The sequence below is a fragment of the Carya illinoinensis genome, chromosome 5 (assembly GCF_018687715.1).
Source record: "Carya illinoinensis cultivar Pawnee chromosome 5, C.illinoinensisPawnee_v1, whole genome shotgun sequence".
Classification (NCBI taxonomy): domain Eukaryota; kingdom Viridiplantae; phylum Streptophyta; class Magnoliopsida; order Fagales; family Juglandaceae; genus Carya; species Carya illinoinensis.
Window position 1 is genome coordinate 38,888,657 of NC_056756.1, and position 25,813 is coordinate 38,914,469.

The following is a 25,813-nucleotide window of genomic DNA, read 5'->3' on the forward strand; positions in this document are numbered from 1 at the left end:
TGAGTTCATTTACCTGTCACAGCATGGTAATGAGAAAGCGTGTAAAGTGAAATGAGATTTAAAATGTACAAGCCTCATTAGACCCAGGGACCCGAGTCCCCCCAGTAAAAACAGAGAAAAAAAGTAGAAGATTCTGGGCTAATTCATTCATATACAGATTGTAATAAGAAGCAGTTAAATGTAGTTGCTGAGTTTGAAACCACATGGTGCATCTCATCTCAGTAGAACTAATCGTCTTCATAATTATAAACATGTTCATGCATCGCAAAATTTCTCTCTGTCGGCCAAACTCTAAATCTGGAACATCTTGGATTCTCAACATGCCTTGGCCTCAAAATAGAATGTTGCCACAGTTTGAAGATACAGCAAGATAAATTATCTCAGGAAATGATCTATCTTCCATTGCTAGGCACATTTAGTCCGCCAAGGAGGGCTCCCTATCTGGTTTTACCACCATAGGTTCTAGTTTCTCTGCTTCAGCATTTTCTTTAGGTATAATAAGACCATATCCTCCAACTTTTCTTTTGTATATGATATTAATTTCACCTGGTGCAAAGGCAAAGGAAGTAAACCCCTGAATGATTTTGATAACTTCATGCTGAAAAAAGAAAACAGTTAAAAAAAAATAATAGAAAGGACAATGAAACCATAAACTTCATACCAGTTTCTTCATTTCTGAAACCATAGAAGTCGTGATCAATATTTTCCAGCTGCTCAATTGCTTCAGAGACAGTCAAAGGTGGCATGTCGAAGTACTTTGTGCGGACAATCTGAAAGAAAAGTTACAGAGAGTGAGTAAATGTGCACTCGAAAGAGGAAAAAAAAGCATGTCGAGCAGTTTAAATGACCTGATTATCAGCACACGACATAAAACTTTTTGTAATTGATTACATAATTCCATTGGCACTCAGATCTTAATGGGACCAAATTAGTTTCTAAATAAAGGAATGATGAAATTCCCCACCAAATTCATAATGTTATTTCGTTTTTCTTTTAATGATTATACTATTCAGGTTCAAGTAAAAAGATTGGGTAAACAAGTAGGAAATTAATAATGTTGAGCCAGCTGTTTAGTTCAATTTGGTTTCAATTCTTTGAAATACAACTGGAAAGGAATCTGAAATATGTTGTTTTTTTATAAGCAAAAAGATATTTTATTGATATTGAGCATATCCCCAAGTACACAGGAAGTATACATGTGATTACACCTAGTTAGAAACTAGAAATGGATACAAGGAAATCATGAAAGTTGAGACCAAAGTCTATAACAGTGGCCCACATAAATAAAGTTTTCCAGAAAAAACTCTTAAAACTCTTCCAAAGAACGGTCTCAATCTTCAAAATTTCGGTCATTCCTTTCCCTCTAAATGCATCCAAGTAGACAAATGGGAGCCATCTTCCACACACCTGCAATCTTGCGTATCCCCTTGATCCCTCTCCAACTAGCTAGTTGGTCAACCACCCTCCCTTGCATAACCCTACTAATCCAATTTTGCTGAAAAAGTAGTTCCATGAGGCCTTTGCAAAATCACAATGTAGAAGTAAATGATTCACTGTTTCACCACTATTTTTGCACATACAACACCAATCAATAAGGATAAACCCACGTTTCCTTAGGTTGTCAGTGGTCAGGATCTTCCCTAAGCATACAGAACAAAAAAAGCAGCCTTAAGACATGCTTTACTCCTCCAAATGCTTTTCCAAGGAAAGTGATTACTAGCTTGAGTAGCGAGAACCTCACAGAAAGAGCGTACATAAAATTTTCCTTTACTAGAAGGAGACCAAACAAACTTATCCACAACTATATCATCAGTTCCAATAGTGTATAACAAGTTAGAATTTAACAAAGACACCAACCTACCAACCATGTGCCTCCCTAATGAAACCGAAATTCCACACTATGAGCCATTAGTAATTTCTCTCAAATCACCCACCAAAGCATCCTGTTCCCGTGCAATTATGAAAATAGAGGGATAAGCATCCTTAAAAACCATATCTCCAACCCAAAAATCATGCCAAAAACTGATTCTATTACCATCCCCCATACTCAATCTAGTGTGGCTACAGAAGGACCCCCAACCTTTCCGGATATGTTTCCATAATCCCACTCCATATGCCCCCCTAACTTCATTAGCACCAACCCCCCTTATACTCGCATACTTAGTATCAATCACCACCTTCCATAATGCTCCCCTCTCATAATTATATCTCCACAGCCATTTTCCTAAGAGAGCCTTTTTTTTTTTTTTTTCCACACTAGGAGAGCCTTGTTGAATACCCTCAAATTGCGAACCCCCAACCAGCCACCCATCATTGGAGAGCACACATTGTCTTAACCAACTAAATGAAACTTAAAACTCCTTGCTGAGTCCACTCCACAAAAAATCTCGTTGGAACTTCTCAATCCTTAAGGCAACACTAGCTAGGAGAGGAAATAATGATAAGAAATATGTGGTAAAGTTTGAAAGTATGCTCTTTATTAAGGTAATCTGACCCCCTTTAGATAAATAAAACCTTTTCCACCCAGCCAGCCTTTGCTCTACCTTCTCTAACACCTCATCCCAAATCATCTTTGGCTTTATGATGCTCTCAGTAGAAGGCCAAGATACTTCATAGGCAGTGAAGAAACCACACAACCCAATAAGCTGGCCAGACCCCTTACATTGCAAACGTTACCCACAGCAACCAGCTCAGATTTAGAAAGATTTACTTTTAAACCAGAGACAGCTTCAAAACAAAGCAAGATAGCCCTCAAAGATTGGATATGACCTTGGTTTGCCTCACAAAATAATAGCATATCATCAACAAACAAAAGATGAGAAATAATGGTAGAGCCATGGGCCCATGGTTAGTATCCCCCACCAATTAACCTGAGAAGAAACCACCCTCAACGGAAACCAACAACGTTCTACTAAGAGCCTCCATGACAATAACAAATAAGAGGGTTGATGGATCGCCTTGTCACAACCCCCTCAAACTGTTGAAGAATCCCACAGGGTCACCATTCACCAAGACCGAGAATCAAACCATTGACACACAATGCCTCATCCACAACCCCCATCTCTCCCAAAACCACATCTCCTCAACAAGTAAAATAGGAATTCCCAATTAACATGATCAAAAACCTTCTCCATGTCTAATTTACACAAAATACCCAGAAATCATGACTTAATCTGGCTGTCCAAGCATTCATTAGCGAAAAGGACCGAATCCAATATTTGTCTTCCCCTTACAAATGCATTTTGAGACTTAGAGATGATTCTATCCATGACTAAGCTCATCCTATTAGCTTACAAGGCTAATAGAACAGAAATCCTTCACCTCCATTGCACCAACCTTTTTGGGAACAAGTGCAATGAATGTAGAATTAAAACTCTTCTCAAACTTCCCAAAAGTTAAAAATTCATGAAAAACCTTCATGACATCCTCTTTCACCGCCTCCCAACATGTCTAAAAAAATGTCATAGTAGAACCATCAGGACCTAGAGTTTTGTCTCCATTCATTTTTCTAACTACTTGATGTACCTCTTCCTCTTCAATATGTCTCTCAAGCCAAACCATACTTGTCTGATCAATTGCCACAAAAGATAGACCATCTAGTCTTGGCCTCCAATCAAATGGTTCAGAAAGTAGCTCTTCGAGATGTTCAGCAATGTGATCCTTGATCACTGATTGGTCTGAGGAAACAAGGCCATCTATGGTTAGGGTCTCTATGTGAGTCGGCTACCTGATGAAATAACCTCAAGCATTTATCCCCCTCCCTTAGCCACAAGGACCTTGGCTTTTGACTCCAAGAAATTTCCTCCATTAGATTCACCCTTTCTAGTTCTGAGATGACTTGGCTTTTGCGGGTTTTCTCCCTCGAATGCATACTCTCTACTTCTACACCCTCCAGACCTTGTAACTATTATAATAATGTCTTCTTTTGGAATTCCACATTGCCAAATACCTGTTCATTCCAAGACTTCAAGTCCTACATCAAAGCTTTCAATTTACCTGCCAAAATAAAGTTCAAGGTGCCCTGTATCTGATATGAATGCCACCATTGTCTAATCAACCCCACAAACCATAAGCTTTTAACCACATGTTCTCAAATTTAAAAGCACATTTGCCCACCTTGGATGCCTCCGCAATCCAACAATATAGGTAAGTGATCTGAACATATCCAGGTAGTCTTTTATGGCATACATCTAAAAAATGCATCTCCCATGAGGGGGGATATAAGAATTCTATCCAATCTAAACCAAGCATGATTGTTTGACCATGTGAATGTACCCCCAACAAGAGGAATATCCATCAAATCCATCTCAAATATAAAATCAAAAAATTAATCCATAGCATGGTTATGACATCCTGTCCCCGATCTCTCACTCAAGAACCTTGTCACATTGAAATCTCCACCAATGCACCATGGAACATCCCACCAAGTACTCAACCCCGCAAGCTCTTCACACAAAAACCTCCTCTCGCTATCCAAATTAGGACCATAAACCCCAACAACGGCCCACAAAAAACCATCTTTAGAATCTTTAAACAAACATGCCACCGAGTATTCCTCTACAAACTCATCAAGATTCTCCACCACCCTTTTATGCCACATTACTAAGCCTCCAACCGAAGCCTCATTCGAAGCTAAATGGGACCAGCCTAGTAGCCTACATACTAACAACCCCAAATACTCTAGATAATGCTTCTCGTAATAAACTTCAATTTAGTCTCCAGCAAGCAAACGATGTCTACCTTCCATTGTCTCAACAAATTTTTTATTCATATGTGCTTATCTATCTCATTCAACCCCCTAACATTCGAACTAAGGAGTTTGGGCTTCATTTATCAACAGCTACAACCCTCCCTTGTTCCTACCACAGCTTGCACTTCCCTCCTTTCCATCGTAATTGATAGACCAAGAAAGCCCTCTCAATTCTTGGTTCCTTTTAGATCCCATATCATGGTAGTGACCTGCCTCAATTGCTGTAAGAAGTGCCTTGAATTGATCTTCAAAACCCTCACAGGGGGGAAGAGTACGAAGAAGGACAAGATTACCCCCAGCTTCCCTGCCATCCAAATTACTTGACCCCCACAACCCCGTTTGCCCTTCTAACTCTAGCCATACATTAGCTATCTCAATAGGATACTCCTAGCATATGGATCCCTCCTCTAAAGTACTACTCACAAGCTCTCCACCCACTAAGTTTGTTTCCATATGATCTACCTCCACTTCTTGTAGCATGATCAAATCCCTCAGTCCATCAAAGAAGAATGGCCTCCACTTGTAGATATCACTAACTGAAGGGGTAAGATGGTAAGGAATCGTTGTTGGTAAGAGTGTGGAAACCAACTAGAATCTGGCTTCATCATGCATTCCCAACAAAAAATCTTCCTCTCTCGCTCACAGGATACTCCTTCGTCAAAGGGATGACAATAAAGGAATCTATAGCCTCCGACGAACAAGTCTGTGACATCCTATGTGGGGGGGAGTCTCGCTGTCAACGTGCATAATGTAGAAACCAAGTCTGAGTTAGCATCGAATACACCCATATTTTTGCTCGCTGGTGATACTTGCATCTAAGTGGCGTCAGAGTGCTTGTTAGTAACTGGTGAACCTATAACTGCCCTCGCTCTCACTTGTCAACAATACTATCATCGAAGGGACATCGATGGGGGGACAACCTAATACTAGCGAATAAGTCAGTGACACCCTTGTTAGTAACTGGCGAACCTATAACTACCCTTGTTCTCACTTGTCAACGATACTATCATCAAAGGGACATCGATGGGGGGACAACCTACTACTGGCGAATAAGTTAGTGACACCCCCAGAGGAGGATTGACCATCGGCACACTGTGGGAAGACCTCGAGCCTAAACCCATTTATGAGTTCTTGGCCCACCAAACATGCGTGGGTCGGGTTGGACACTGGTTCAACCCAATTTTAGCTTTACCCTTATTAGTGATTATAAGCCCACTAGTTTTACAAATAGAGCAGCCCATTCGAAGCCCACTTCCAGCCTTCTCTTTACTCCACTCCTAACCCATCCCTTCGTCCACCTGTTTGATTGGCCACTCCACCATCTCTTTTAACGCTAAAAGCTGGTCCTTCAGTTTCGAAAGTGTTAGGCACGCCACCTGCCGACAAGCCTCCACCGAACGAGCCACCAACTATAGCCCCAACTCCCTTTTGATTGGCCCTCAATTTGAATTTTTGCAGCTCATGATGTTCTCTTGGAAACACCCTTGACTTGATACCACTGGAACCTTCTCTCCAGGCTGGTATATCACTCTCGGCCCTATGTGTATGAGACACCGAGACCATTGCTAGACTTTCCAAAGCCTCCTTATACGACCTCCCCTATACTATTAAGAGTTCGTCCCATTGATCCTAAGGTGCCTTGAGCATATCCCCTACCAACATGCAAAGAGGACACCCTATTTCTGCAGCCGAAAACAAAGGTTTCCATTTCACTAAGAGCATCAGCAAAGCTCTTCCATTCCCTCCCTTCTATTCCTTCCAGAATGACAATACAACTACTTCTTTGTCCTCTACCGCAATCTGACAATACCAAGTATCTGCCGTAGTAATTAGAACATCGCTGCACCACATACAATCTACTACCATCTCTAATTTTTTTATAATAATTCCTCTTGTCCCTAGTTAGAAACAATCCGTCACTGCTTTCCCCACCTGGCCCTCAAAACTGCTTCCTGCAATAATGCTTTTCACCATCTTCGTACTCTTCTCGGTAATACACAAACAATCATTGCCCTCCTTTGAAAACTCAAAGACCTTTGAATCGATTAGAACCTTCTTCCCCATTCCAATACTAGGATGTTAAAAGGAAATGGATAATTACTGACAAGGAGCACCAGAATAATTCATCGGAGAGAGAGAGAGAGAGAGAGAGAGAGAGAGAGAGAGAGAGAGAGAGAGAGAGAGAGAGAGATGAAATATGTTGTCTCCCTCCTTTTCATCTTTCTTGTAGAAATGGGAAAATGCAGGTGGAAGTTTTCTAGGCTATTTTTCAAGATAGACGACAACCTCTGAAAAAATCTAAGATGCACTTTCCAGAAATATGAAACAGTTTCCAGCAATGCTTTTCTCCAAATTTCAATTTTTAAAAGAGAAGTTCTAGGTTTACAAAGAGATCTTACAAAAGAAGTTTATTGATGTGTGAAAATGCGATATGTCAAATCTACTATATGATAAAAAAAAATAAAAAAAACTCTACAATCTAACATACCATATCAAGCTACATCAATTTGTAAGCTTATTTTTTGTAAGAGTTCTTCATAGACTAAACATTTTTCATTTGAAAATGGGTAACATGCATCTACATATTTTAAATGCTGTCTAATGTTTGAGAAAGCAAGAATCAAAAGTTTCTAATCTTCACATCTAATGATCTGGAGGCAAAATGTCCTCAACACAGAATGCACGATGCAGATCTAAGAGTGCTACACTGATTTTAAAATGGTAATATAGAATATGACCCTGGAAAATAAAGATTAGGATTGGGAACAAAGACCTCTTTTCAATAAGATAAAAACCCCTTCAATGATAGTAATGAAAATTTCTGCCATATATCAAAACTAGAGTAAGCAATATGAGGCAAAGCAAGCAAAAATAAAATCTCCACCACCATTCTCTCGTGGGGTTGATTTATTAGGTTAACATCATAGGCAAAAAAGAATAGTCAATTACCAACCTCATTAATGATTTGTTCATCCTCTTCTTGAGGGAGTGCATCTTCCTCATTTTCTTCTGCCTTTTCCTCCACTGCTTGTACCATGGGCTCCCTAACTTTCAATCTGTCAAACCCCTTCATGTGCCGCCCATGGTCCGACTCTTTCTCTTTAATCTTCCTCAACTTCCGTTGTATTTTAGATGAGACCAAATCTATACTGCCATAGACTGTCTCAGCATCTTCCTCCGCACGAATTACTCCATGCTTCTTTGCATACAATGTAACCTACAAAAGGAAGTCCTCATTACAATAACCCATACAACCCAACAGTACAAACCCTGAAATGAAAATGTAAGCAGCACTACCTCACATCGCCGAATTCTTGGGCCTTTCCCAAACTCTCCACCCCGGACTGACAACCTGACATCCACCTCCCTAACCAAATGACTGTGCTTAGCCACTGCCTTGCCCACCTTCTCTTCCACATGTTTCTTGACAGTATCTGTTAACTATATTCAGCAACAAATATTTTCTCACATCAAACCCGCACTTATAGAATAATAAGCAAATGAGCAATAATACAAAACAGTGAGAATTAAAACCGTTTGGTTGTTTCGTAATGCATTTACTGAAAATCATGGATTTATCAATAAGGTTGCATTTGGATTTTAGGATTTACATCTAGGGATTTCACGAGCAGCTGCTATTATATACTACGAGATATGAGATCTACTAAAACATGAGAGATTTTGGATGTTTATCCAAAAAAAAAAAAGAAAAAAGAAAAAGCACGTGCCTTATGAATTCAAGATTCCATCTTACACCTGATATTTCAAACCCACTTTGATAAGGATTAAACCAATTCATGAGAAATATTTGTACCTATTACACTTTAGGCAAGCTATTTAAGCCTAAAACGGAAATCCAAGTCGGTCCCTTTACAAGGCTCCATCCATATGAGTCCTAAATGCCTAATACTAAGTACTTAAATTCACTCAACACGACAGAAACCATGAAAGCGACTGCGAGACACTAAAATTTTGTTTAAAAAAAAAACGACTACCAGAAACCTAGCAATGGAGAACTTTAACGATCAACTTTGGCATCTCCTTCAGTTCAACATGACTGAATATTTTAATTGCAAAATTGAGCTTTTTCATTTTCTTGGGGAACAAAGAAAAGGCTACTGTGTCCGGGTCTAGCGCCAAGGCCTAGTATAATTCTTCTCAGCAGCCAACAAAAGGGTCAGTCATTATATGGTTTATGAGCTATCAAGAGAAGGCTTAGTGTAAATACCTCCAAGTTTTTTCCCTGAATGATCAATTTCACGGAAGATAGCGGGCCGCCCCACGACATCCGTATAGAGAGCGAACTGCCATTGCCATGGTTTGTTCTGGGTGTTAGCGAAACGGGTTTGAGATTCTTCAAAAAACTAGATTTATAAGAGGAAAGTGTGAGGGCCAGTGAATTTGGGAGTTTGGTGGGTAAGGTGGTGAAGCTGAAGAGAGAGACCGTAGCCGAAGAAGAATAGAACGAATACGATGATGATGGTGATGATGAGGAAGAAGAGATATGGAACTGGTGAAGAGTAGGTTGCAAGCAGTATGGTAGACTAGCCATTGACCTTGGGGGAATGTTTGGATGGGGGGAAAATGGGAGACAATGTGAGAGAGCGTGTAAAGGAAAGGGGAAAAGGCGGGGTTTTGAGAGGTTTTTCCCAAGGGATGGAGATAGAAGTGGATATCGATTGTGTCGCCGTCACCTTATCCGGTCAATTAATTCCCATTTCCGGCACCTTGCGCAGCTGTGCTCTCGAGGTCACGATAATTGAGGGACAAAAACGAATATAAAAATCTACGAGGAACATCATAGATTCAATGCACGTGTAATCAAAAAAATCTATTTTCAAGTACGTAGTTAAAGTATAAATAGTAAAATTTTAGAGAATATAATTTGATTAAAAAATAAATTTTCAATTTTCAATTTTCCAAATCAAATTTTATTATTTAATTAGAGTTGTTAGTGTATTCTACACACTGACTCTTAAGTATATAATAACTCCACGAGAGGGCTTCCTAAAGTAATTGGTTTCAGAGTTTTGTTCTAGGGTGACCTTGCACCGCATACCTTTCACGTAGCTTTTGGAAGAATATGGATGATAAAATATATATATACAAATGCTTTGTAAAGTATAAAATAAGTAAAATAACAAGAACAGATTAAATAGAGAGAATTTGATATTGAGACACATTGTGATTGATGTTTTCTTAGAGTAAATTCAGCCGCCTCTAAATTTTAACACGCACTAGCCTTTTTAACAATTTATTCTTAAGATACAAAATAGTCAATTCTGATTAATTTCCTTTTCAGTACACACAAAAGAAAATTCTGAAATCTGATATAAAATAGTCAAAACCCAAATAAAGAAAGACAAAATGAATAAGAAAGTGTTTCTCTAATTTTGTAGAGAATTTGGAGTATCTAAATTTGTGAGTGGGGTTCCCTATTTATAGAAAATAAAAAAAAATGTTTATGAAAATTCACAACTAATATAAAATGAAAAGATACTTGTAAAAAGTCATAACTAAAAGGAAATAATACTTGTGAAAAGTCACAACTAATATAAAATGAAAATATACCTTAGAAAAGTCACAACTAAAATGAAAGAACACTTTTAAAGTCACAACTTTTCAAATTGTAGATAATGCATTAAAAATATTTCTAATTCACTAAAAAGCACGCCTCATTTGGTGGCCTAGCGGTTAAGGTTCATATCTCCAAGACTCCAAGAGGCATGCATTAGTTCAAGTCACCATGACATATTTTCATTTGAAACTTGATAACCAAACGACACATTGAATAATGATAATAGTTCACAATATTTTTTACTTAAAAGAAAATGTTTTAATCATTTCTAAGTCTAAGAGCATTCGTATTAGCTTAGCAAAATCCAAAGCCAAAAAACTTGGCTAAGACTAGAGGTTTTGGCTAAAAGCTGAAGACATTCAAGTATAACCCCACATTGGACTAGATAAAAATAAGCAAAAATAATTGTTGAACCCAAGATTTCAAATTTTGTGTAATTATATATCTACACATGAATTTTGATGATAACAAATGAATTCAAAGAATAAAAAAATCTCAAGTTCAAGTTGTCTATACAATGGAGTCAAGCACATCAAGAAAACAAGTATGAATAAGAAGGGAACAAGTTCACATTAAAATTATAGAATAATGTTATAAATCTCTTAAAAATTCAAAATTAGGATTAAGGCACAAAATTAATATTTTATCATAAAGCATTAAAATACATTTTCTACATGTGCATGAATATTTTGAAAATTAAAATTCAAAATTTTAAAAGATGATTGATTGTCATCTTTCACATGTGCATGTTTTATTTGAATATTTTCAAAAGTGATTGATACTTTTTTTGACTTATGTAAAAGGTAGATATTTTTGTTTGATATATTTGAAAAGTAAAGTGTGCTCCTTTCGTCATATACAAAAAGTAAAAAGATTAGGTTTAAAAAATTTGAAAAGTAAAGTGTGCTCCTTTTGTCATATGCAAAAGTAAAAGATTAGGTTTGAAATATTTGAAAAGTAAAGCGTACTCCTTTTTTCATATACCAAAAGTAAAAGATTAGACTCGAAGTTTTTGAAAAATGAATGATGTTATCTTTGACAATTGAAAAAGAAGAACCTTTTATTTGAATTTTTTGAAAAAGTGAATGATGTTGTCTTTGACATGTGAATCTTTTTAAATTTGAATATGAAATCTCATATGCCTATTAATAGATCATTTGAGAGCTTCACATTCACAATACCAAGAGCATACAACATTAATTCAAAACTTTCATTCTCTCTTCTTTAAGCATTGAGCATTAATCCTTGTTTATTTTGAGAGATATAGTTTGTGCTGTATTGTTCTTATTTCACTCATTAATAAGTGATTTCTAATAACCTACCCACTATCAGCTCTTATATCAGTAAAAGGGTGTGTATAACCCTTGTGCGTGTAGAAAGTGTTCTACACAAGGAATAGTTGAATCACAACGTGTAAGGTGATTGCAAGTGTAGAGGGTGTTCTACACAGATCCTTTGTAGCGATGTTGTTCAAAGGTGCAATAGGTTTCTATCTCCACCTGAAGGAGGTTGAATAGTGAATTTGGGGATCGTCAAGAGGTAGCTTGAGGCGAGGACATAGACAGTGGGGCCGAACCTCGTTAACATATTGAGTTTACTTCTTTCTTACCCTTACTCTTTATATTTATTACTGTTTCGTATTTTGTTTATATTTTATATTGTATATTTGATTTATAATTATTTTTTTTAAATACAACTCAATTCATCCCCCTCTTGTGTTAGTCATCTAGGCAACAATTGGTATCAGATCTAAGAGCTCTATTATAAGATCAACTATCTTTTGAGTTAAGATCTTGTAGCTAACATTGCAGCTTCATTTGATGAGGTCAATTTAGCAGTCGGCCTCCACTCTTTTGTGGAGATAATTACTCATTCTGGAAAGTTAGAATAAGAATATTCCTTCAGGCTCAAGGTCGAGAAATTTGGAAATGCATTGTAAATGGATCTTATATTCCAACAAAAGTGGTTGATAGAGTAAAGGTCAAAAAGGAAGAAGAAGAGTTTGATCGTGAAGACGATAGATTTTATACTTTGAATTTAACTGTTATAAATTTATTATTTAATGTTCTCAATAGAAATGAGTTAATAGAATAATGATTTGTGTTATGGCAAAAAAATTTGGGATAATTTGGAATTTACTTATGAAGGAATTTCGCAAGTTAAGAAATCAAAAATTTATATTCTTACTCATGAATATGAAATGTTTAAGATGAATGATGATGAATCTATTTCTAATATGCATACTCGTTTTACTAACATCATAAGCAGCTTGACAGCTCTTGGCAAAGTTTATTCCAAAGTGGAGATAGTAAGAAAAATTCTCAAATCTCTACCAAAACGCTGGGAATCAAAACTGACAGCGATTCTTGAAACTAGAGACCTCAAGAAGCTCGAAGTGAATGAACTCATCAGATCAGTTATCACCCATTAGTACACATTGAAAAGAGGAGAAGAAGAAGGAAAGCAAAAAAGAGCTTGGCACTTAAAAATGTTCCTCATGAAAGTGAAAGTGATAACGATGAAGAAAATGAAGACAAAGATGAAGAAGTTGCGATGATAACAAGAAGAATTCAGATGTTCTTAAAAAAAAATAAAACTCATTCGAGAAAATCCTTCAAAAAAATTTTCAAGAAAGATTCAGGTAAAAATGAGACTTTAATTTGTTATAAATGCAATAAACCTGGTCATATCAAGCCAGATTGTCATCTGCTAAAGAAAGATCGAAACAAGGGCAAGAAAGCAATGAAAGTTACATGGGATGATAATTCAAGTAGCTTAGATAGTGAACCAAGCAATGGAAAATCAGCAAATTTTTGTTTTATGACTAAAGATAACATTGAGGTAACAAATCTTGATAATATTGAAGATCCTTCATATGAAGAATTGCAAAATGTTTTAGAAGATGTATATGAGAAATTTAAAAAATTGGGTATCAAGTATACTGCTTTGAAAAAGAAAAATTTTTCTTTAACAAACGAAATTAATATTTTAAGAAAAGAAAATTTCATTTTGAAAGATGAAAATCTTGAGTTGAATAAGAAGAAAACTGATTTAGAAAATATTGTTAAAAACTTTACGAATGGAAAAAGAAAATTTAAAAAACTTCTTGGTAGTCAAAGATGTGTTTTTGACAAGGCAGACTTGGGATATATGCCAAAACAAAAATACAAATCTTATAAAAATTTCTTTAATAATTCTTCTACATCAAAGACCAATATTCAAAATTCTTTTCATAAAAATAATTTTGTCAAAAAAAGATATTATTATAATCATTCAAGTTCTTCATATATGACACATGCTATTTACAATTTCTGTAATAGAAATTGTCATAATTATCATACTTGTCCTATTAGAAGAAATCATATAATGACTATTAGAGCCATATGAATACTTAAAAATCTTATTTTTTCTAATACTAATAAATAAAGGACCCAAAGAACTTGGGTACCAAGAAAAATCATTTTAATTGTTTTTATAGGTATGCATGAAGTCATCCACAAGTAAAAACAAATGATTTTTAGATAGTGGATGTTCAAGACACATGACGGAAGACAAGACTAAATTCTTTGATCTTAGATCTAAAGAAAAAGGACACGTGACATTTGGAGACAACTCGAAAGAGAAGATCGCGGGAATATGTAAAATTGGTAATGAATCTTCTCTCATAATTGAAGATGTTCTACTTGTTGAAGGTTTAAAACATAATCTTTTGGGCATAAGTCAATTATGTGATAAAGGATTTATAGTTATTTTCAAAATGGATAAATGTATTATTTTGAATGATCATGATTGTAATATTTGTTTTATTGCTTTTAGAAGCAACAATGTTTATACAATCGATTTTGAAGAAATTACCTCACAAGATGCAATTTGTTTTTCAGCTCAAAATGAAACTAGTTGGTTATGGCATAGAAGACTAGGTTATGCCAACATAGAACTTTTTCCAAACTTTCAAAAAATGATTTTGTGAAAGGTTTACCAAAAATATATTTTCTTAAAGATAAAATTTGTAATGCATGTCAATTTGGTAAACAAACAAAAACTACTAGACTATTGCAACTGATACACATGGATCTTTTTGGATCAAATAGAGTTACAAGTTTAGGAGGAAAATATTATACATTTGTTGCTGTTAATGATTTCTCTAGATATACTTGGGTCATCTTTCTTACTCATAAAGATAAGGCACATAATGCATTTACCAAGTTATACAAGAGAATTCAAAATGAAAAGGGCTATACTATTTCAAGTATTCGAAGTGATAGGAGAAAAGAGTTTGTTAATAAAAATATTGAAACATTTTGTGATGAAAATGGTTTTGTGCATAATTTTTCTGCTCCTCGAACTCCTCAACAAAATGGGATAATAGAGAGGAAAAATATATCTCTTCAAGAGATGGCAAGAACAATGCTTAATGAGAACAACTTGCCTAGTTATTTTTGGGCCGAAGCGGTAAGTACTGCATGTTATGTTATAAATAGAGTTATGCTAAGGTCTAAATTAGATAAAATCCCTATGAGCTTTGGAATGAGAAAAAGCCCAATATTGATTACTTTCATGTATTTGGATGCAAATATTTTATTTTGAATGATAGAGATAGTTTAGGCAAATTTGATGCAAAATCTGATGAAGATATTTTTCTCGGGTATTCTATTAATAGTAAAGCTTATAAAGTATTCAATAAAAAGATTTTGACTGTACAAGAATCTATGCATGTAGTATTTGATGAATCTAATTCTCCACTCTCCAAGAAATCTATTGATGAAGAAACAGGAGGTATAAATAATACGGAAAGTGTCAATCTCAACAAAGAGAACACAATAGAAGAAGTTCAACATGAAACCATCAGGAAAGATCATCAAAATTAAATACAAGATGCAGCCAAACAGTGAAAATTTGTAAAAGATCATCCAGTGGAATAAATTTTGGGAGAACCTTCACGAGGTGTAAGTACTCGATCATCTCTTAGAAATATTTGCAATCATACTACTTTTCTATCTCAGATTGAACCCAAAAATATTGATGACACACTTCTTAATGAATCTTGGATTCTAGCTATGCAAGAAGAGTTGAATCAATTTGAAAGAAATGATATTTGGACACTTGTTCCTAAACCCAAAAATCATACTATTATTGGAACAAAATGGATTTTTAGAAACAATAAAGATGAGTCCGGAGTCATTACAAGAAATAATGTTCGACTTGTAGTCCAAGGTTTTAATCAAGAAGAATGAATCGATTATGATGAGACATATACACCAGTCGCAAGATTAGAAAATATTCGAATGCTACTTGCATATGCTTGTTATAAAGATTTCAAAATTTTTCAAATGTATGTTAAAAGTGCTTTCTTAAATGGTTTTATAAATGAAGAGGTATATGTTGAGCAACCTCCAGGTTTTGAAAATCATATTTCCTCAAATCATGTTTTCAAACTCACAAAAGCACTATATAGACTTAAACAAGCTCCTAGAGTTTGATACGAGAGACTCAGTGGTTTTTTTATTGAAAAAGGTTTTTCAAGAGGAAAAATCGACACAATTCTTTTCATTAAATATGAAAATGATGATATTCTTTTAATTCAGATTTATATTGATGATATAATATTTGGTGCTACTAATGAAAATATGTGTCAAGTTTTTGATAAGACTATGCAAAAAGAATTTGAAATGAGCATGATGGGAGAACTTACATTCTTTCTCGGATTGCAAATTAAGCAAGCAAAAAGTGGGACATTCATCAATCAATCAAAATATATTAAGGAATTACTGAAAAAGTTTGGGATGGAGAGTGCTAAGAAAATTGGAACACCAATAAGCCCATCAACTAAACTTGATAGAGATGAATCCGGTAAGCCAATTGACTCGAAAATATATCAAGGTATGATTGGTAGGTTATTATATTTAATAGCCAGTAGACCAGATATTATGTTTAGTGTGTGCTTATGTGCACGCTTTCAATCATCTCCAAAATAATCACATTTAATTGCAATTAAACGCATTCTTAGATATCTTAGTGGTACAATTAACCTAAGGTTATGGTACCCTAAGCACACATCTTTCGATCTAATCAGCTATACAGATGCAGATTATGCTGGCTGTAAAATAGATCGAAAAAACACTAATGGAGTATGCCATTTCTTAGGTCATGCACTAGTTTTCTGGTTTAGTAAAAAATAAAATTCTGTTGCACTATCTACTGCTGAGGCAGAATATGTTGCTGCGGGTAGTTGTTGTGCTCAAGTTCTCTATATGAAACAACAACTTGAAGATTTTAAACTCATGTATAATCACATTACAATCAAATGTGATAATACAAGTGATATAAATCTTTCAAAGAACCCAATACAATATTCTAGAACTAACCATATTGAAATAAGATATCATTTTTTTTCGAGATCATGTGTAGAAAGGCGATATAGTACTAGAGTTCACAAACACACATGATCAGTTAGCTGATATTTTCACAAAACTTTTACCAGAAGATAGATTATGTATGATTAGAAGAGAAATAAGTATGATGCATGTTATGAATATCTCTTAAAAGATACACCAGAGTCAATAAAAATATAGATAAATTTTTTTAAATACTTTTACATAAACTTGAGATTCTTAACCTCATGTTTGAGACGCTCATTCTCTTCATACAATATCATGTCATTCTTATCCATGGAACCGGCAAGCGGAATGAAGAATCTAATAAAGATTTCAACTGTTTATTTTCTGCCGAATTATTCCTTCTCTTGAGTGAGACTCTTGAATAATTCGTTGAAATACAACAATTTATTCTTTGAGCTTTTCAATTTCATAATTTCTGACTTGTAACCGCGGAAAAAAAGCAACAATAGAGGAAGAGTAGCGAGTTTCAAGACTCACCAAGTCATAGATAGCATCAGAATCTGACTTATTAGCCAAATTATTATTTTCTTGCTGCAATATGGCACCAATGGCTGCTGCAAAAAGGACAGAAGGTTAAGGTGCAGAATGCCTCATAGATGGATTTAGAGAAATGTTAGAAAAATGAGCCATTTGAGAAAAGAATAGAAGGTTTAAAACGAAAATATTGAAAGAATGCAGATGAGTTATAGAGATGAGAAGAAAACTTGATACGGATTGGATGAACTTTAAGACTGATTTTATAGAGATAGCATAAAGAATCAGACGAGCTATCATCCAAGTTAAAGAGCAATGTGATTTTTTTTCCCGATCTGTGAAAATGACATTTTTAGAAATTCGGAACCTTCAATCTCGTTTGTCAACAAGATCAGGCGATTTTTTCAAATCTCCAGCCACACTTGTCCGATCACGGACGGATCCCATTTTTTTTCAACTATCTACAATGTCTACTAACGTACCGTTTTTTTCAGTCTATTTACTTGTTGCGGATCCTTTTTAATGATGCCAAAATGGGGAGAAGTGTTAGACTAGAACATTAACATTGTTCGAATTGCTAAACTTGTTATATATGCTTTGAATTATATTTATACTTTTGTTTGAAAAACTAACGCACATTCTCAGGGGGAGCTTAAGTATTAATACAGGTTTCAGCTTCTATCAAGTATTTGTCATCATTAAAAAGGGGGAGATTGTTGAATCCAAGATTTCAAGTTTTGTATAATTATATATCTACATATGGATTTTGATGATAACAAATGAATTCAAAGAATAAAGAAGTCTCAAACTCAAGTTGTCTACACAATAGAGTCAAGCACATCAAAGAAACAAGCATGAGCAAGAAGGGAACTAATTCACATTAAAATTATAGAGTAATGTTTTAAATCTCTTAAAAATTCGAAATTAAGATTAAGACTCAAAATTAATATTTTATCATAAAACATTAAAATACATTTCCTACATGTGCATGAATATTTTGAAAATTAAAATTGAAAATTTTGAAAGATGATTGATTGTCATCTTTCAAATGTGCATACCTTGATTAAAGGGTTGAATTTTGAAAATATCAAAGATGATTGATTGTCATCTTTCACATGTGAATGTTTTATTTGAATATTTTCAAAAGTGATTGATACTTTTTTTGACTTATGCAAAAGGTAGATGTTTTGTTTGATATATTTGAAAAGTAAAGTGTGCTCCTTTTGTTATATGCAAAAACTAAAAAGATTAGGTTTGAAAAATTTGAAAAGTAAAATGTGCTCCTTTTGTCATATGCAAAAAGTAAAAGATTAGGTTTGAAATATTTGAAAAGTAAAGTGTGCTCCTTTTGTCATATGCCAAAAGTAAAAGATTAGGTTTGAAATTTTAAAAAATGAATGATGTTGTCTTTGACAATTGAAAAAGAAAAACCTTTTATTTGAATTTTTTGAAAAAGTGAATGATGTTGTCTTTGACATGTGAATCTTTTTAAATTTGAATATGAAATCTCATATGCCTATAAATAGATCATTTGAGAGCTTCACATTCACAACATCAAGAGCATACAACATTCATTCAAAACTTTCATTCTCTCTTCTCTAAGTATTGAGCCTTAATCCTTATTCATTTTGAGAGATATAGTTTGTACTGTATTCTTCTTATTTCACTCATTGAGAAGTGTTTTCTAATAACCTACCCACTATCAGCTCTTGTATCAGTAAAAGGGTGTGTATAACCCTTGTGCGTGTAGAAAATGTTCTACACAAGGAATAGTTGAATCACAACGTGTAAGGTGATTGCAAGTGTAGAGGGTGTTCTACACGGATCCTTTGTAGCGGTGTTGTTCAAAGGTGTGATAGGTTTCTATCTCTACCTGAAGGGGGTTGAATAGTGAATTTGAAGATCCTCAAGGGGTAACTTGAAGCGAGGACGTAAGCAGTGGGGCCGAACCTTGTTAACATACTGAGTTTGCTTCTCTCTTACGCTTACTCTTTATATTTATTACTGTTTTGTATTTTGTTTATATTTTATATTGTATATTTGATTTATAATTGTTATTTTTTTTAAATACAACTCAATTCACCCCCCCTCTTGTGTTAGTCATCTGGGTAACAATAATAATATAATATTATTTTTTAACAATACTATTTTTTTTCATATTTTGCCACTACACTAAACATATGTTAATTAATAATTTAAAAATTATATAGTTAGTATTAACATTTGAATACGAACAACTAAAAGTTTAGAATAAAATATGGGTTTGATTTGTGAACAATGACTAGCTAAATTTGGATTTTCCCTTGCATTTACTATAGCTCAGAGTTTCACCTAAAAGATTTTAACTAATCCAATACAACTCATTTAAGTAGGACTTAACTATATTTTAGAATTTATTGTCCAATGTCAGTGCTCTAAAAACCAACCAATGTCATTTTTTTTTTTTTTCAAAGCAATTATGAGTACATGGAACAAGGTCATATGCCACTGAGTTCTTCAGAGGATGGGACATCGAAGATGAAGCACAACCGTATTCTTCCATGATATTGGCCAAATCTTTATTGGAGGTGATTGAAATTAGTCATAGAAATCACCGAACTTCACCATCAACTCTATAAATCCCAAGCTAAAAAGAAAATCCCAAACCAAAAAGCACCATTAACTCTATAAAATCCCAAACCAAAAAGCAAAACACTCCTCTCTTTCCTTGATAGAAGACGATGACCCAAAAATCACTTGCAACTCAATTGTCTTCAAACTCCCTCTTATTCTGCACCCTCCTTCACTGCAATCTGATAAGTTAGTTATGTAAGTTTTAAGTCGTTTGGATTGAGAAATCATCTCATCTCATCATTACAACTTCTCTAAATTTTCACACAAAATATAATAAACAATTCAATTTTTTTAAATCTTAATTCAACTTTTTCAAATCTCAAAATAATAATAATATTAAAAAATAATATTATAACAATATTTTATTCAACTTTCAACTTTTATTTAAAATCATCTCACCTCATCTTACTATCAAACAACCCAGTTTTATCCCTTTGTTTGCAAAAAAAGTTTTAGTTTTATTCATTTGTTTGCAAAAAGGCTCAATTTTATCCCTCTATTTGAGGGATTTTTTTTGTATGAAAAAAAAAATTCTAGTTTTCTGAATTTTTCTGCTAAATCTACAGACAAATTTGATAGTCTTCGTATCTTGGTAGACTCAATGGCACGGGGAGCTTTGTTGCGAAAAACACCACACCCACAAATATTGATAACGAGACAAACAATCAAAACAATAATGCAGAAACACAATAAACAAACACATACACGACACACATAATTTAATATGGTTCAACAACATAACTATGTCTATAGAGCTACAGGAGATTTTGTTCAAATGAAATAACAAACACATAGTGAGTTACAAGAGTTTCCCTCTACTCATAAAATCTCAACTCTCTCTAGAGCTTTTTCTCTCTCTTTTGTGCTCAACATGCCGTTCACTCTCTTTGTTCACAATTTGATTCACATAGAATATAAATATTACATATTTATAGAAAAATGCTTCAGAAATCCTAATCTGCCAAAACCCCTTTATTCACTCAAGTGGAGTATGGAGCACACCTTGAGCGAACAATCTGTCCAACATTGGCTTGAGCCAACTATCAAGCACACCTTGAGGAAACACTAAGATTGTGATTGTTCAAGCCCACTATTATGTGCGCCTTAAACAAACAATCTGTTTGACCTTCGCTCGAGTGTTGAATGGAACAATAGTCAAGCGAACAATCTACTTGGCGTTTCTTAGGCTCACAAAACTAGGCTCCACAAACCCAACAAGCTTCATACAAAGGGTTTTCGCAAAGAGGGAGGGCTTCAGAGCTATTTTGCAGTGGGGGAGCTTCACAGTGAGCTAGCTATGCGGGGGGTCAGGGTGAGTTCTTTGCTTCTAAGTCTTCGCACAAGGGGCCAAGAGGTGTTGGGCTCTCTTGTTTGAACCAAACCATGACGTGGAAATAATCAATTAGTGTTTGGTGTAGAAAATTAAATTGACATTGTTTAGAAATTTTTCTTGTTTTTATTGTTAATTAAAAAATTGTGATGAGCAATAAAAATTATCAATTATGTAGGGGGAATTTTTCCTAGGATACTAAGCCCGAGGACACAGGCCCAACCCAGGCGATAGAAACACTTCCCCTAAAGACATGGCAAGCTTCAGGAGCCCAACCCATTACTTTGAGGCCCGAACCCACTTGGCCTCCCGACGGCCCACCCGAGAACCATAACATGGACGAGGGTATCGGATCCGGACTGAGCGCGGTCTAAGGAATACAGGGAGCCCCTCAGACAGGGGAAAGAGAACACGTCACTTCGATGGAACTCCACGCTTAGGCAACACCAGGAAGCCACACCCCTTTAATTGTTTCACCAAAAGATCATGTTGCATTAAACGAGGTCTGCCAAACAACACTGCTCCACTCAGTCACAGGTCATGAGCCCCTGATCCCGAATGCAGGTATAAAAGCAACCCCCAAACACTAAAAGGGGGCTCTTTCTGGTTGGAATGTGTTTACCCTAACTACCTACAGTCTTTCTTCTTCTCCATTAGCTTTACTGACTTAGGCATCAGAGGCTCTGTCCGGTCGTTGGATTCAAGAGTTGCCTTATGTTTGTAGGACCTAGGTAGAAGACCCAAGCCGCCGAGGGCTAGGCCTCCTAGTGTATGAAACACGCCGTCAACAATTATATTTTATATTTCTTTTATTTATAATTTGGATGAAAAGTTATTTGAACTTGATCTTCTTTTATTACTAATTTTAAAGAAATACTTATAAAGAAAAAAATTATAAATGAAAGAAAATAGAGATGAACAAAACAATATCTTCATAATTTATATATAAAATAAAAGAAGATAATAAGTTTTATAGACCAAAGAAGCGGAAATGTTGTTGTCCTTGGTTGGATTCTTGAAAAATAAAACTAAGGAATAGAGAGGAGAGTATTTTAGACGAAATAATATGATTATATCTAATATTATTTATAAGTCCTCTTTTTTAGCTTGTAATATAGAGAGGAAAAAGAAAGTTTAAGAACTTTGCAATCTCGACATTTTTTCACAGTAAGTTATCTTTTGAGATTCCTTGGACATAGATTTTAATATCTAATCACATAAATTTTTGTGCTATCTACTTACAATTAATGCTTTAGATTTTAAGAGTTAAAAAAATGCTTTAGATTTTTAGGCACTCTCAAGTATGCTTGAATTATACAACCATCATTAACGTTTAAAGGCCATAAACAAGAAATGGCATCCATGATCATGTCTTCCGCTGTTCCACCACTCATTAGTGAGCGACTATCCTAAAATTGCATTCAAACCATGCATGTTCATGTAGTTTATCAATGGCTTGCTTGGCTAAATTTGTGGCTTTAATTTCCCCAATATAGTCTAGACCAAAGAAAGAAAGGAAACCATGTGTAAGAGAGTTTTTCCCCTCGACCGAAGACCCAGAATACAAGACCAAACCTGGAGAGCTCAGCCCAACTGGGCTACCCCTCGGTCCATCAGAGCTTAGCCCGTGGCCATAATTGTGCGAGAAGAACCCCAAAACTCAAGGAAGGAGGGGACACATCATCCCGACATCCCCTTATGACACCTAGCCTCATATAGCATTGTACAAACAAGTGGGCGAGAAATGCAATGAGCTCTTGATTAACTGACAGGCAAAGGAGGAGGAGTCTGACAGTGTGCACCTGCATGATGAAAGGGACAATGAGCCACACTGCATTAATTGTGTTACCCCAAAAGCCATGTCACTTTAATGGAATCTGATTAAAAGAACTGGTGAGGGGACACATCCCCCTTGACACGAAATAGGAGCAGTTAACCCCCAAAAACCTGGTATAAACGACAATATCCATGTATGAAGAACTCTCTTTGAACATTCTACACACTTGAGCAAAATACTAAGAGATTACCAACTTATGCATCGGAGACTCCCCGACCTTCACCAAAGCCCCCGACTCTTTGTGTTTTCTCTGTGTGTGTAGGCACAAGATTGGAGACTTGAGTTACTGAGAGCCTGGCCAAAAAGTGTGTGAAACACAACATTAACAATGTGTATGAGGTGGAGATCGTTCTATTACAGTACTATTTATGCAATTCCAGTTCAAAATCTAAATTCAATGCAATCTGTGCCTGTTTGTTTTTTTAAGTCATTCCACTATATCAATATGGTATGAAATTGGGATAATCTTTGAACTTTTATTGACTCTTGTTTTCAAGCTAGGTTTTTTAAAATTGAACTTTGAATGCTAGTTTTTTTTGGTTGGTAGGGCGTTAAATTTCTGGTTTCGTTGTTCAAATGTAGAGTACTAAATAATTTAGGCATATTGCAATTTTTCTTTTTTTGACTGAAGTTCTATTTCAATTTCATTAGGATTCTGTGATTTTGAGACAGTGAAAACCTTGCTATTTTTTCATGATTGCAAGATGTCCCATGGGTTCTATTTGTTCTGGTCTTGCATGAAGCTTGTTTTCTTTACACTACTTACATTTTCCTATTTATTTATATTTACCGTGGGATTGGAACTTATGAGATGGGGTTTGTTAAGAAGATGGTTAGATATCCTCTTTAAGGCTACTGCCTCTGACAAAATTGTTGATTTGGAAGGTTTTAAATCGACTGGGTACTGTGGCTTTATTCTGAAATGATCTCTATCTTTCTGTTGTTTGAAGCATGGTCAACCAAATGTCTTATCTTTCAATATTTAGTTGTCACAAATTATTTATTGTTGGAATGATTTGTTCTAGTATGGATGCAGATCTTGGTTTTTCTGTGCAACTCATTTGTTGATTGCCCTGATGTGGGGTCCTATGGGAATGGCTACATTCTTAGTTTTCACATAAAAATTTAAGCTACTAGTTTATAATGAAAAATAGGGGTGCTAGAAGCATGGGAGGCATATATGTGATTTTAAAATCTCAAACCTAACCTTCTGAAAAATCCTAAAACCCCTCAGGATTAGTTTTGGTGATGGCTCTCAAGTAATAATTCATATTATTGTAGAAATTATGAAATAACAAAAGAAAATGATAGCACTTGTCATGGGTGTAAGGAAGAAATAGAATATTTTTTTAATCTCTATGATGCAATTGGAGCTTCTTGACAGAAAAGAAGATATTTAGATAATCCTTTCAATGGTTTGTTTATCAAATCACATAAAGATAAAAGTGAAGCAAATTTAGTACAATGCTAATGCAACTACTTGGTCCATCTTTTTGGGTTTTATTTTATTTTACATGTTGTTAATCCATCTACTTTTAAGCCAACAATTGATATTGGCTTGTTCTTTACAACTTTCATCATTCATTTGCTTTTTCCTTCTATGTTTGGGCATGCTGAGCTAAATGCATTATTTTGAACTTGCTATAGAACTTGCTTCTATGTTTAGTACTGAACTTGCTGAAATTATTTAGGTACATCTACTGCAGTGTAAAACTGCTACTGAAATGTACTGATTTTCATTTGCTGAAATGTACTGCAACTTGGCCTTTGTTGGGTGATACTGAATGTTAATGGATTTTGGGATTCAGTGGCTTTGGAAATGTCTAGAATTTCTAGAATTCATTCTGTTGCTCTTTTCTTTCCTTGTAAAAACTAGGCAGTGGCCTGGCTTTGAAGCAAAGGCTTTGGCGCAATTTTTTAATTTATGTTTCTGCTTTCTCCTACACAAATGGTCAATGAATTGATGTAATTGATATTTCAAGATTCAAATTTAGCTCGGTAATGAGATAACAATCTTGATTTTTGTTTGCAGCTACACGTTTTGTGCATCATTAGCATTGAATTTGTCTTCTAGCTTCTGAAGCAATAGGGGAGAAATGGTAAAGATATAAAAATCTGTGAGCTTCATATTTATGGTCCATTAAAAAGTTCTTTATATAAAATTATGAAAAGACACGGACCAAGCCTACCCACTCAAATTGTAAAAGAAGATGTTAGATTTATTTAGAGCAACAATGTCAATCAAAGGGCATTTGGGTTTTGATTCTATACCATATTGATAATATCATTTATATTTTATTGCACTTTTTTTGTTTATTAAAGTTTCATTGTTGCATTACTCTCTATATTTTGTTCAATGACACCACTGACTCTCTATATTTTGTTCATCTTCATAGTTCCATGAGTTGTCCTTCCCAGTTTCTAATGATAGTGCCAATGCCCACCTTGCAATTTTTCTTGTCAAATGGCTGCATACCGATTAATTTTGTAGTGGTCAGTAAGGGGGTGCTTTCCACTAATCCATTGAACTGGACATGCCATCTGAGGAGCTTGATTGTGTGTGTGTTATGCAGCAGGCTAAGATCCTGAAGTTTCTAGTGAATCTGTTTCCATAGGACTGTTTTGGCAATTTATGAACTGGAGGTCATCTTTTGTAATTGAAGCTGAATTGTGTTGGTAATTTGTGGATTGTTTTGGGGTAATTTGTGGATTGTTTTGGCTATTTTTGAACTGTACATTTTATTTTCTGCTGTTGGTGGTCTTCGACTGGTGCAGTGCAGGGTTTGTTCATCTGTGTTTGTGAAAATGCATCAACAGATCACTTATTTTAATA

At 35.0% G+C, this 25,813-nt stretch overlaps 1 protein-coding gene across 1 annotated transcript; it reads right to left on the reverse strand.

The window, feature by feature from the left end:
* Positions 1–27: 27 nt before the first annotated feature.
* Positions 28–9,498, reverse strand: LOC122311293 (ribosome-binding factor PSRP1, chloroplastic). Its single transcript, XM_043125798.1, has 5 exons — positions 8,979–9,498; positions 8,048–8,191; positions 7,704–7,967; positions 662–770; positions 28–546 (listed from the first exon to the last, which is right to left on the reverse strand). Exons 1-5 carry the CDS (start codon positions 9,300–9,302, stop codon positions 416–418), a joined length of 972 nt encoding a protein of 323 aa, XP_042981732.1. The 5' UTR covers positions 9,303–9,498; the 3' UTR covers positions 28–415.
* Positions 9,499–25,813: the final 16,315 nt, after the last annotated feature.